Source organism: Cuculus canorus, chromosome 14 (genome assembly GCF_017976375.1).
Source record: "Cuculus canorus isolate bCucCan1 chromosome 14, bCucCan1.pri, whole genome shotgun sequence".
Lineage (NCBI taxonomy): Eukaryota > Metazoa > Chordata > Aves > Cuculiformes > Cuculidae > Cuculus > Cuculus canorus.
The window spans coordinates 7,408,842-7,423,220 of record NC_071414.1 but is presented as its reverse complement, the minus strand read 5'-3'; the positions used below and the strand labels follow the sequence as shown (position 1 = coordinate 7,423,220).

At 39.6% G+C, this 14,379-nt stretch overlaps 1 protein-coding gene across 1 annotated transcript; it reads left to right on the top strand.

The window, feature by feature from the left end:
* Positions 1–2,069: 2,069 nt before the first annotated feature.
* MAT2B (methionine adenosyltransferase 2B) lies at positions 2,070–13,170 on the top strand. Its single transcript, XM_009565051.2, has 7 exons — positions 2,070–2,207; positions 5,429–5,623; positions 6,452–6,566; positions 6,865–7,017; positions 9,324–9,517; positions 10,452–10,565; positions 11,589–13,170. The coding sequence occupies exons 1-7, from the start codon at positions 2,145–2,147 to the stop codon at positions 11,757–11,759; spliced, it is 1,005 nt and encodes a 334-aa protein (XP_009563346.2). The 5' UTR covers positions 2,070–2,144; the 3' UTR covers positions 11,760–13,170.
* The last annotated feature ends 1,209 nt before the right edge of the window (positions 13,171–14,379 follow it).

The following is a 14,379-nucleotide window of genomic DNA, read 5'->3' as shown; positions in this document are numbered from 1 at the left end:
TCTGCAGGCAAAAGCAGACAAAGGGATACAGGCGTAGTTGAACTACTATAATTGCCTAGGCTGAAAACTCTACCTCTAGTTTGAGGCGATGCCTGAAATGCTGGTGGGAATGGAGCAGGTAAGGCTTCTGGATATTTGCGTTAGTAGATAGCTGCCAAATGTTGATTTGATTACAAGACTAAGGGAAAAGCCAACAGCAGCGCAGAGAGACTTAATTGTTCTTTAGGCTCTGCAAGCTAGTCTAAAATGTTGACTTAAAGAGTGGTGCATTTAGTCACCCAGCGATGTATTATGCTTAAATAATTGTGGTATGGACTGTAAATCAGTGTTATGCAAAACAAATGTAATGATGATAAATGGAAAATACAATCTAGAATGCCACTTAATTCAATGTAAATAATTTTCAAAAGTATAGCCTCTTGTTACAAAGATAACATTCTGTGTAGTTCCTCTGACTGTTACAGCATTGACAAAAGAAGTTAAGTTTACAGGACAGTTTGTGGTTCTAGGGTGAGACTCCTGTTTTAATGCTGTTAGTGCCTTACTTATTATCCTCTTGCTCACATCCTATAAGTCAAAACTTCTGTTTCCATTTCCTTGTTTTTGTTGAGATGTGCAGTTAGGTCTGCTAGTCTAGGTGGGGTGGAAGAGGGAGAGGGGGGAGACTCAGTGCTGCTGACTTGTACACTATTCCCTTCTACAGTTTTCTTCTGAGTTTCCGGTCATGAACTACAGATAATTTTAATAGAATTCTGATTAACGGAAGGGAAATGTGTGTTCTTGGCTTATCACAAGGAAAACCAGAACATTTGCTTCCCATGGAGGCAGAAACTACCAAAGCTGGTTTATATAGGGATCTTTTTTCTTTTTTTTGTCCTGTGAATGTTTCTTTTATCCCAAGTTAAGGTCATGGGCTCTATGATGTGGTTCGGTTCTTCACTGATGAGCTGCTTTCTCTGCAGAGGGAAGGCAGTCCGTGCTTCATGGGGGGTTGAAGAATTCTATTATAAAGCTTCGTGTACAGCTTCATGCTATGGTAAAGGCTTGTATTGAAAGAATAAACTTAATATGCGTGATATTATGCAGACAGGATCAGCTGAGACTGCTTTCTCCAAGGCAGCCATATTACTGGCGCTGTTTACTTTCACATAAAGCCACAGTTAAAGCCTTTGTAGAGATGTGCTTTGTTTTCCTTTGTTGTAATGGTGAAGCCAAGAGATGCCACGGAATCTGCAATACACTCTGGCTGAGAGGCTGTGGTTTGGTGAGTAACACTCAGTCAATGGTAAAATATTGAAGAGGACGAAGTCTTCGAAGCAGAGATTATGTTGAGGTTTTTTTTTTTTTTTCAGTACAGCCCTGCCTCGGATGCCCTGTTTATAAAAGGCTTCCCGTCTTAACAGAGCAATGTGTATATATACTTGTTGTAGACAAAACATGTAAATCCTCATATGTTCCTTTTTTTTTTTTTTTTTTTTTTGGTTATCCCTCCCTACTTTGAGCCTTCCTTCAGATTATCTCCTCACCAAGAATATCTATCTTATGGGATCACTCCCTCCATCACGAAATTTTTCGCAGCCCTAGGCCCCATTTACCCCCATCTTAGCCTAAACCAGCTCCATTTTACAGGACAGAGGTATGTGATGAGATGACGGAAGATACAAACCATCTGTAGCAAAACTCACCCATTTTTTCTCACAGTATCTTTATGCCTTTTGCCTACAGCAACGGCAGAGCCCTGTTCTCTAGCTGAAAATGCTGAAACATCGCACCTTCTGACTGTACTCCCCGTTCTGCTGAAGGGAGGGCGCTGCTGAGGTGACACCGCCCTTCCCGCAACTACGCCACAGCCCCCGCCTATAGGGCGAATGGCGTCACCGCGGCGCTGCGGCCCCTTTAAGGGCTCTCTGGCCACGCCCCTCAGCCAATAAGAGCGCTGTTCCACGGGAGAGCGCGATCTGGTCCCGCCCCTCTGCTCCCTTCAGCCAATGAGCGCGCGGTCAAAGGGGAGCGCCCTCTGCAGCCCCCGCGCCGCTCAGCCAGTCAGCGCGCGGGGCGGGGCCCGCGTGCCCACGGCCCAATGGCAGCGCGCGCTGCGGCCCCCGCGCCGCAGAGGAGGCCCCGCCTCGCGCGTCGCTGCCGCCATGGTTGGCCGGGAGAAGGAGCTCAAGATCCGCTTCGTGCCGGGGCGCTGCGAGCTGGTGCAGGTGAGCGGGGGCGGGCTGTCCCCGGGGCGGGCGGCATCGCCTTCTCTCCGTGCCCCCGCGGGGCTCCGCTGACCGGCTCCGTCCGTAACGGGGACGCGGCGCCGCCCCCGCGGGCTGCAGCGAGGGCCGAGGGCCCTCCCTAGGCTCCACCGGCACCTCCTGCCGCTCCCTTTGCGAAGTCCCTGCCGAAAACCGGCAGTGCCGAGCGCAGCCTGGAAACCAGTCCCGTTTTCACTTAAAGCTTAAAAACCACTCCTATTTTGGTTTGCGCTCAGAAATGCACCGCGTTTTATTCTTCTTGTAAACTATCCTGCTCCTTTTTATATTGGCAGTGTTCACAAAGCAACTGTAGATCGTAGCAATGCTGTTTACTTTATTTTTTTATGTTGTTGCTTATGCTTTGTTATGTGCGTGATGTTGCCGAGTACAATAATCTTTTATTACATTAATTCTTACTGTTGAACATCAGGTAAAGCAAAAAGGAGTAGGGTGCTTCATCACAGAGGTCAAAAACCGTGCACTTAGGTCGTTACACAGCTAAAAAATGTGCCTTTGGGTAATATTATTCAAAAGGAATTGCTAAGAGGATATTTTATGTGTTTGTTGATTGAATGGGATTGCTTCTTAGTTGATCAGCACGTGGAAAACAGTTGCTGTCAGATAAGCCAATCTGAACAAGAACTTGTATTTAGGCCCATGAAACTCACAGGTAGATAGAAAACATGAATTTTAGAATGTCTTTTACACAGTTACTGTACAGAAAGAGTTAAATTATTGCAAGTTTTAAGTGTGTGTTCTGGTGTGTTACAGTAATAGCTAAGAGCAGTCTTATATTTTAGTTCCATTACCGTGTTAATATTCCAGCCGTACTTGAGAAGCTTTACCTTTACTTTTACGGGCAATTTCTTTTACTTTTCTTAACAAAAGTCAAAAAGGAGATTCTAAGCTATTATGTGGTTTCACTCAAGTACACATACTGCTTGACAATAGCTACAGACAGTAGCTATAAAGCTTTGTTGCCTTCTCTTCTAGGGGAATGTGATCAATTCCTTGCAAGGAAAGCAAGGAACAGGAATTAATTTTTTTTCTGTAACTATTACAGACGTGCTGGTTGCTGTGGTGTGTGGTGCTGTTAATATGTATTCACTTGTCTGTGTAGGAGCAGCTGTAAGACAGCAACAGTAGCTTCCTTGAGAGCACCTGCAAAGAGTGATGGTGGGAACATAAAACCTGGGAGGACTTGGAATTAGTGGCGGTGTAGTTACTAAGTCTAAGAAAGAAACGCTGTAGCAGCTGGGTGAGCTGCACAGGAGCAAAGCGACATATAGGGACAGAGTTTATCTGTGCAGGTTTTGTACGAACAGGGTGTTTTACTTCCAGCAAAGTGTAATACCTTTACACTGGTAGTCACTTTGTGTTGAACTTACCCAAAACACCTATCGCTTATCTTGGTTTCTTAGAAACTCATGACTAAGTGAGCCTTGCAGACAAGCAAACTGGCACAGGCTGTAGTTAATTTGGTAAAAGATGTGACTCTTCAGTTCAGGTTGTGCTGTTAACGTTATATCTTTTATCATGTGTGGAGTAAACAGCCTTAGATGAAGGATGCTTTAAAATGTCAGTTTTCAAGAATAATGCATGTGTCTTTTGTATTTTACTTCGTACTTATTGAAGATATTCTGACACATTTTTAGAGAACCTTCCAGCTCATTTTCTCTCTAACAAGTCTTTGGTGTGTATTAGTGGGTGCTCTGTGGCTATAGAAACACTAATCTGTCCTGTGTTGCTGTGTCCACATTTTGATAAGATAAAAAGCAATGTAATGAGAAAAACAAACTCTGCATTTGGATGTTTTCACTTACGCTTTTCAGAGAAACATTGGCAGCCTTAAGAAACTGTTAATAAACTTGTGTTCTGAGGTCAAATTGACAGCAAAGATCAAGGTAACTCTTAAAAACATCACTTGCTGTAATGCGTAATTTTCAGGAAACTGTCCACGTACGAGTTATTAATTTCCATCCAGTACTGATGACAATGTCATCGTTTGCCTGAAGACTTGGAGTTTAGGAAAATGCAGTATGCTGCAACTTGAAATAATTGTTTTGGGGTAGGAGGCTCTTTCCATAATGTTTCTGCATGTGCTCTTACGCGACAGAAGCTTTTTAAGTTTGAATGTGAAAGACTGACGATAGTATGGAAGTGCTTTCCATTGCTTTATTTGGATCAGTCAGAATGTAGTGGTTTGTTAGAATGGTGAAAATGTAAGAATGCTCAGCAGTGACTGGGCTGATGGAATTGTGTAGTAGAGAGCATTCACAAAATCATAATTGATTATCACAAACTGTCGTAGTTTATAAAATAGTGAGGGGATCGAAGGTTTGTGGCTTCTGCACACCTGAAGTTTTGTTCTGTACTGTCATGTAAGCATATGCTTTTGTTTTTGGCAAGCTCTTGTTCTGTGTAAGTGCAGAAGGAAAGCATGACAGGAAAATACTGCACAGGCAGACATGAATCTTAGGGTTGTTATCTTGAGCACTTGGTCTTTTGAGTGATAGAGAGGAATCAGCTCTGAGTGCAATGATGTACACAACTCTCTCAAGTCCTGCAACGTGTGGTAACCAAAATGAACCTTTAGCGTGTTGTATAGATTGAGAGTTTAAATGATGAAATGTGGGAGGTGATTCATAGAACTGAGGAGAGCTGTATCTTGGTTTTACTTGTTGTTAGACTGTTGTGTTGAGTACTAATGAATTACTTTTCTATTTAATAATGAAATACAAGTCCCCAGTTCTTACAGTCATTGTGGGTATGTCCACAGCGAGTTCTGTTGTTTTGCTGCAGCCTCTAACAGGCACAGTCTATCCAAAATTATTTGTTTGCAGGATGTGGTCTCTAAGAGTTAAATGATTTAGTGCAATTTGCAGAAAGTTATCAGATTTTGAATTAACTTAAAATTCTGTCACACTGGTTTGTTTTCTTTTTCCCTCTTGTTTTGGAAGTAAATGACAGTCCCATTTACATTTTGTGTTCATTATCTTCAAAACTACGTGTAGATATGTAACTAGGTACTGTATGGGTGTTCCCAGATATTTGTATTCTGTGAGACGCTACAAATTACTCTTGATCACACCAGCGCTGCCTGTAGCCTTGTGTGCTTTTTAAGAAAAAAACAGTGACAAATAACAGCAGAAAGAAAACTTTCCCTGTTCTTATTTCCCTAGGAAGATGTCCGTGTTCCCAGTAGGCGAGTTTTGATTACTGGTGCCACAGGACTTCTTGGCAGAGCGGTGTTTAAAGAATTTAATGAAAATAATTGGAATGCAGTTGGCTGTGGGTACAGGAGAGCTCAGCCCAGATTTGAACAGGTTAATCTTCTGGACTCTGCTGCAGTTCATGGCATTATTCATGATTTTCAGGTAAGTTTCTAGAGTATTGGGTAGTTGGACAGGGTAGTTCATACATGAGTCATCAGTGATAGTGCTGTTCTGACACTCTATTTGGGTGGCTTTAGTTGGGGTTCATGCTCTCAAAAATCTGTGGCTGTCTGTTCTGCCACATCTGGAGTGTAGCTGTGCTCTGTGGGTGCAGGTAGTTTTGAACTTGCTGTCATCACCATAGATGGACCACAGAAAACAGATGTATGTGTTAGTATGTTTACATTAGTAGTTGAAAGAAAAAGCCAAATGTGAGTTATTGACACTGTAATATAAAGCAGTTATTTTGAAGTTGAAGAACACTTGAATACAAGAGCAATAAGTGTATGTCTAGCATGTAGTGCAGAAAGATCACTGTTCTTTCAGTTTGACTTGCAAAGGGAATATGTGCAGGATTCCATTCTGTGAAATGCCTTTAAATAGCAAATAAGCTGTGTACAAATGGTTTATCTAACAATAGTTTGGTTTATGTTTTTAGTACCCTTACGTCTATAAGATGATGATGATGATTATTATTATTATTCAGAGATGAAAAGAAAAACCCAGCTTTGATCTTGCTGTAGAATCAAAGCTGCTGAAGATGATAATTGCAAAATCAGGATTTTTGGTGCCTTGAGGCAGCATTGTTCTTTTATACTTCGTAAGGAAAACGTGTTCCTCAGAATACCATGTTTAAAAATAAACTACTTCTGATAGTTGTCACAACCTAGTGAAATGCCTTTGTGCCTGAGGGAGTTGATTGGTAAAGTTAGGGAGCAACTGCCAACTCTTGCCAATGTTTGTTGTTTACAATTAGCTTTTAATTTCCAGCCTCATGTTATAGTGCATTGTGCTGCGGAGAGAAGGCCAGATGTTGTAGAAAGTCAACCAGACGCTGCTTCTCAGCTCAATGTGGCTGCTTCAGGGAACTTGGCCAAAGAGGCAGGTAAAGAACCATTTAACAGCTTGGTTTTTTTGATAAAGTACTGTATTTATTTGTATGAGGGCATACATACAAATAAGTTACTCAAAGTGCTGAGTATTATTTCTGTGGTCAGCATGCCATCAATCTGTTTTCTGTAAGGGTAGCACACATCGCTGTGTGAAAGGTCAGTGAACAGACAAAGCAGCAGGAACGAAAGGGTCTAGAAGATGGGTTCTTTGGGAAATTTATTTAAAGGTTTGTTGAGACTTCCAACAAAGCATGAATTAAATTAGACTATGTATAAACATTTTCTTTTTAGCTGGAGTTGGAGCATTTCTGATATACATTAGCACAGATTATGTATTTGATGGAACAAGCCCTCCTTATAAAGAGACCGACGTACCAAATCCCCTGAACTTATATGGTAAAACCAAACTGGAGGGTGAAAAGGCAGTGCTGGAAAACAATGAAGGTAAGAATACACTCACGCATTTTTTGTAGAGGCTTTTTATTTTTACTTATTTGTGTGTTACCCTAACAGACTCATAAGTCAGTGGTCAAGTTGTGTCGCGAACAAGATTTGTTAGATAAAATCTGTGTTTAGATGAAAGCGCAACTTAAGAGTTGGACAAGGTCACGCTTCTAGTGCGTGGAAGAAACATGCAGAGGGAAAATGGGGTTGTACATGCTTATAGTTGAAGGATTATATGGGTTTATAGCTAAAGGATCATATGTGCGCACTCGATTCGCTATGTCACTTAGCTGGGATTTTGAGGTTTCATCGTGTTTATCCCGATTCACTGACCTTTTGTCTGGGCATCCTGCTGACCATGCCGGGTGGCAGCTTACTCCAGAGTTCGAATCCAAGGTTTCCCAAAGCAGACTCTCAGGTACTGCATTTTATAAAATAAATAATTTCATAGGATACAGCAGCATGGTCAGCTCTGGCAAGCAGAGGGTCATGTGAACAGTCGCTGGGTAACTGTACCCTTACAGACCACTCACCTGCTCCTCTCACAGTGGTTTGGTCCAGCAGTAATATTTGGGTCTGGCTTCTTCTCTTTCCTTATTGGATTCCTTCATTGTCTTCCAGACAGGTTGTTGTCTTAGCGCAGCTGGAGCTGATGCTCTGTACCCTTGAATCCTCTGTATTTTCCTGTTTTTTCTTGACTCTGGAGGCCTTGTTTTGACTGAGGAGGTTGTACACGCTGCACAAGTTTCCAACTGGGAATTCCCAGCCTGCAGCCTAGTTCTTCAGTAAGTCTGGCTACTCATGCTAAGCTAAGCAAAGAGCATACTAAATCACACAGAATCGTTAACTCTAAATGATGTGTCCATTGCTGAAGAAGATGATTCCCTGGCACGCAATCCAGCTGCCATCCAGGGACGTTTCAAAAGGGGCTCTCTGTCATCGATAAAAGATCTCATTGCTTTGAGAGGCCGTCAGTCTTATCAAATGCCTGCAGTTGTGTGAAGAACTTGCCTATCCACTACTGTTGTGTAATGCAAGAATCTCAACTAATAGTTCAGATTTTTAAAGTTTTATATATATTTCACTTGGTTTAGAAGGCAATACAAGTTACATACTTGTGCTTTATGAATCTAAAAAGTTCCAGTAGGTCTTCAGAACTATTAGTAATGAAGGCAGTGCTTTCCAGGTCTCAAATTGCTGTCTGAGAACAAAAGCCAGGCAGTCCTTTTCTGAAGAAAATAATATACTGAAAACAGCTATTTTTGACTAGTATTTAAAGAGGGGAAGAGCATATTTACTGTATGTTAATTAATAATTTGGGGTTTAACAGCAGCAGGAAATCAGCGTCATATTGAGTTTTCTATTGTATTTGTTTTTCTTGTGTAAGTACTTTCAGTTTAATTTTTGTGTGACAGTAATTTATATGTTAACTTTTTCTTCTGTTTTTTGTCTTTCTAGTAGCTACAGCATTTTCTTACAAATTTGTAAAAACTGCAATGATTCAGTGACTTCCACTTTTAATTTCAGGACTGATTCAGGTGGTCCTTTTTTTCTTTAAGCAAAAATATCTCTATTACTTCTAATGAATTTGTCATAGCTCCCTTGGATTTTCCCTCAAAGAGGCATTTTGAATCTTCATGACTGAGATAGAATAGTATGATGTATTCGGTCATAAAATCTTCTCTTTGCACTTGCTTGCAGTTAGTTGAATATCTCAAATCACTATTTTGAGATGGAATATTGTTTTCTGTGGTTTTCTGTGAAACTGTTGCTTTTTCATCAAGCTTTTGATTCATTTCAGTGTTTGTGTCATAGGTCTCATAAATAATATCCTTCCTTATGCAGGAGGCTTCTGCATGGTGGGTGAAAGAACTTTGTCTGTAACTGATACCTGAATATGATGATTTGTGATTGGTGGGAATTTTTGTTCTTGCTCTTCCCCCAGGAGAACGGGCAGGGCTGGTGTAACTGCATAGTGCAGCTGGTTTGTTTAAATTCTTTTATTTTTTGTCTTACCGAAACAGGACTTCTTTTTTTCTGTGGTGGTGTTAAATGAAAGCTTATTAACTTCTTGGAAATCAGCTGGATAAATGAAAACAAGTATATAAGCTTCATGTTTATCATCTGTTTTAATTGATAGAAGTTAATATATTTTGAGGACAAACGTAATAATTGGATTTTCTTTGTGATTTGTAGATGCTTAATATGACTAACATATTTTTGGACTCTTCCAAACCACTATTCAGGTTATGCTACAGGCTTCAGACATATTCATAACAATACTTCTACAATATTTTTTCTTCTAGGTGCTGCAGTACTTAGGATTCCTGTTTTGTATGGAGAGGTAGAAAGACTGGAGGAAAGTACTGTAACTGTTATGTTTGATAAAGTGCAGTTCAGTAATAAATCTGCCAACATGGATCACTGGCAACAAAGATTTCCTACTAATGTCAAGGATGTAGCAGCTGTTTGCAGACAGCTAGCAGAGAAGAGAATGCTGGTAAGAATTTGAAGAAACAAGCCTCTCAACCATAAAAACAGTTTGAGTTCTTGGCTTTGTTTCTGAACATCTGAGAGCTGCATATAACCTGCTTTATTTTTTGTGTTTCTGGAACACTGGGAGGGAGGAAAGGAGTAGCTGCAGTAACACCGTTATCTTCCCTTTACATGCTGGTGCGTGGATATTCTGCTATTTCAAATAAAGGCCAGTGAATGGATGGGACAGATTCTTCTCAAAATTTTCTTGTGTCTTCTAATGTACAGAAGAGAAAGGCAAATACCTAACTTCTTCTGGTGTGCTTTTTACAAATTGCCTTATTGGACTGAAAAAACCCCAAACTCTGGTGGTTGAACATAAGTATCAAAGATGCCCTTGTTTATTATATTAAGAACACTGAAGTGACCAAAGCAAGCCACTGGACTTGATTATTTTAGTGTTTATTCACCACAGCATCTTCACATTACCACCTTTGCAAGGTAACAAAACCAACCAACCACCATTTTTTTCTTTCTCACATCTGATGTTGAAGAGATGGACAATGCCCATGTGGTAGACATGGTGCAGTTGTTTTGTTTGATAGGACTTGTACCTTATTTGCAGTTGAACATTCAGAATGTGTGTGGTACCTTCTGCCTTTTTTTTTGTAAGTGAATAGTATCGGATAGCTGAGCTCCTCCGCCCCAGGTATTGGACCTTGGTTAGTGGCTTTGCTCACTTCTTTCTGTCTTAGTAATTCTACAGAATATAAACAGTGAAAAGTCAGGTCAGGTATTTGTACCGCCAGTTCTTAGTCTCATCTTCAGTCAGGGAGCTGCTCTTACATGCCTTTCATGACAGGATCTTGCTAGATTATTCTGCACCATTTTTGTCCAGGAATTACTGTGAGGGCTGCCTAGCTGCTTTTTTTAACCAGTCTTTCTTTTTTCTCCCATAGGACCCATCAGTAAAAGGAACATTTCACTGGTCTGGCAATGAACAGATGACCAAGTATGAAATGGCGTGTGCAATTGCCGATGCTTTCAACCTTCCCAGCAGCCACTTGAGGCCAGTAAGTGATGTTTTCTTTGGTGCTTAGCAAGATGAATGTGCTTTATCGTTACAAGCAGTAGGTTTTATGTTGGCTTTGCAAGTAAGTTTCCTCTTCAGGGCGGCCTGTGTGGGTATGTCTAGCATAGCAGATATATCGCTGAGGATGCTGTCTGGTGTCTAACTCGGGAAAACAGCTGCTTCACCTGCTCAGTTATGAAAATCACCCTGTCAGTCAGTAATCAGTTTTGTCATGTAAATGCTACTTCTGAGGAAAGGTTTCCCTTAGTCATGAGTAAATAATATTTTTTTGTTTTATTTCTGTCCTTAAAAAAATTATATTGACTGAACATGAACTCAATGAGAGGAATCTCTAAGAACTTTTTGGTGCCCGGATTTATTTACGACTATGTGCATTTAAGAAGTTAAAATCATTTCTGCTTTTTTAAAACTGATCTTACAGTTTTATTGACACTTAAAACTACTCTTAAACACATACCGGTAATGTTATGAGAATACAACATCCAAAAAAGATTTTATTTATATCCAAAGTAAATTCTAGGGACTCTGAACTAGTCAAGATGGGAATTGAAATGTGTTTCAGAAGATGGATAGAAAAAATGGACCGTGCTGTTAGTCTACATTTTTCCTGCTCAAATCTATTTCTCTCCAAGTCTATCAATCAAGACATGGTTCTCTCAATATTTTAGAGCATTTTTCTATCTTGTGATTATAGTTGTGGAGTGAAAATAAGAATAAAAAAGGAAAACAGAAATTGTGAGCAATGATTAAGTGAGAAAAGTTTCACTTGAGATACTTGACGTTACTCTGCCTGACATCACTTAGGATGAAATGAAGGTAACCATAAAACAAGCAAAAAAAAAAAAACCCAAGCCTTTCGAAACAATCGTAAGTGAGGAGGGGAATGTGCGTATACAGAAAACTGTGAAGGAAAAGTACTAAATGAGTATACGGAAGAATAAATACTTTTCTGTCATTTCTGATTACTTGCTGCTGTGTTGGGTTTTTTCTGTTTAACTTTTAGATTACGGATTGTCCGGTTGTGGGTGCTCTTCGTCCAAGGAACGCTCAGCTAGACTGCTCCAAGTTGGAGATGCTGGGAATAGGTCAGAGAACACCATTTCGAGCTGGGATCAAAGAATCTCTTTGGCCTTTCCTTGTTGACAAGAGATGGAGGCAGACAGTCTTCCATTAGTTTGTAACTTTTTTAGTAGAAGTATGGTATGTGGCACTTTTTTAAAAAAAATTAGTTTTGTATGAGTGCTCCTAAATTGTGACATTGATGAGTTTTCATTTAATCAGGTAAACACATGGTCTTGCACTAGTGAAATCATAAGCCTGAAAAACGTTCAGTGATGGAAACTGAGGTTGTCTGATATCTTGAATCTTTCTTTTCGTTTGTACCAGTCTAACTTCACATCTGTTACTAGTGAATTATGATCCTTAGCTGTCGCTACCATTTGATGCTGAGAATGACTCAGATCACTTGTAGATTTACTTTTGGCTGAGATACTGTTGATGCTTAAGGTCTGCGCCATTGTTGTATATAGCATTCCTCTTCATTAAAAGACATGGTCAGTTACTTTATCACCACAAATCTGAGTTTTTTGTTTTTAACTTCTGAAAGTGGCGTTCTTACGAAGTTCAACTGAAGTAGGAATTAAGTGTTTGTTTTGCTTGAGCTCTGATCAAAATGTTTTTTAAAAAAGTGAAACTTTATTTTTGCAACTCTGAAGTGTACTTTTTATGCTTGAAATATTTTCAGAACGTTCTGTAACTTGAATGCTTGCAGCTTTATATTTGTACAGTAAGTTGTATGCACTTGTTTTAATCGTCACAGATAAAAGCTAAAGGAGGGTTGGGAGGCTGGAGAAAAATTGTTTTGATCTAGTTTTTCTTTGGGGGGTTGGAATTGATCGATATGTTTTTTTTTAATATAAAAGCATGCAATATCGTCATCTTTTTTTCTTGGTTGGTATTTGGGATTGGGGAAATTAGTGGGAGGAAGGTGGTTATTAGTCAGTACATGTGGCAGCGAGGAGTAAGGTATTTGAAGAATTAGTAGCACTGCAGCTTCTTTTGCACAGACTGTCCAATCTTGCACTGAGGTAGCTTCGTCTGGAATAGCAGAGTGCATGTGTTGAAGGTTTGCACTGTTATAACCACAATAGTAAAATATAAACCAATCTTTAATCTGGTTAAGTCTAGTCCTTACAGTTGCATTCAGTGGAGGAAGAAGAAGGTTTGTAGCTGTTAGCTTCCTTCTGAAGTTGTAGAATTAACAATTAAAATGTTCTGAGATTGTCAGCAGATGATTATTGAAGCTAAGAAGAGCTGCACTTGGATGATAATACTTTTTTTGTGAGGTTGATATGAAGGGGGAAGATGTTCAGCTGTAATTTATTTATTTTTTTAAAAAAGGGAGGGAGAGACACAAAGATAGAGCAAGTGTAAATCTTGTAAAAGTCAGCTTTACATTCACTCCTTTAATTTCTAAATGGCGTATCCTAAGAGTTCGTAATCCTGATCTGTTTTTAGTCTGAAGTCTTGGTAAACGTATGGTCACCTATCTCCAACATTACAATAAATATATATTGCCAGCATGAGAAACAGTGGTTGATTCTTTCTTTATCAGTGGGACACTGGGGTGAACAGTAGACTTGCTATTCCATTGTGTGGTTTCTTCTGCATACGCGATCAGGAGTGACAGTATTTCATCCAAATCAAGTAGCTAAATAATTGTCTAAGTGGTTCTCTTCATTTCCATTTTAAAAATGTGAGACAATACATTCATATTTGGAAGGCAGTATATGTCATCCTGCATTTACTGCTGCTTTCTGTTAAACTTGTCAAATTGTTTTTACTAGATTAAAAAAAAGAGGATGTTGAAATAGTGATTAGGGCAGTAGCCAATTCTGTCCTTTTTTCTTTTTTAAGTGGGAGGGTTTTTTTTTTTTTAATGATGATGGAAAACTCTCTTCCACCCGCAAAAAAGTGCTCTAACTATTCTTGCCCACTCTTAAATTATATTAATCTCTTTACATTTTGTCCCAGGGTCCATGGAACTTCCCAGGTTAAAAAACAAAAAGTGTGTATACATGGACCTTTTTTCTTCTTGAAGAAAAAAGTGTGTATACATGGACCTTTTTTCTTCTTCTGCAGTTGTCCAGATGGGAAAGAGTGGTTTAGGGGACCTGTTGCTTCCTAAGGAGCATTACAGACAACATTTTTGTATGAGGTGTTTGCAGTACTGTATAACGCCTGTGTGTGTTGCACCTGTTACATGTTGTTATCCAGCCTAATACTCTAAATTTTTCCACTCAAAAAGGAGATGAATATATTAATTAAAAAAAGGATCTAGAGCTTGAAGCTTGACCGTATGAATGGAAGAGAGAAAAATGACAAGAGATCCATCATAAACCTGTGATTTTCATAGTTGCATTCTTGACTAGTTGGATGACCAAAGATACAGGAAAATCGAATATTATCTTCTCACATCCTACTGCATCACTTTCATGATAAGTTGTTCACATATATTTGGAGGCTGAATTCAATACAAACTATTTCCAGCTAGACTGCAGTCTAAGGACTCGTTAGTAGTGCTTTGAAAATATATCTCAGGTGCAGTTCTGACAACTGAAAATTTATTTTGAAGTGTAAGGAAAATAAGTTAAAAGGTTTAGAAGTAAGTCATGGTGACTCTAATTGGATTAAATGGGTAGCTCCTTTCTTTCATTAGCATGTACAGCAGGTCTCAGAAATATAACCTAGAATGATGCTTCACTACATCAATCTTTTTGACCAGGAGTTTTGGG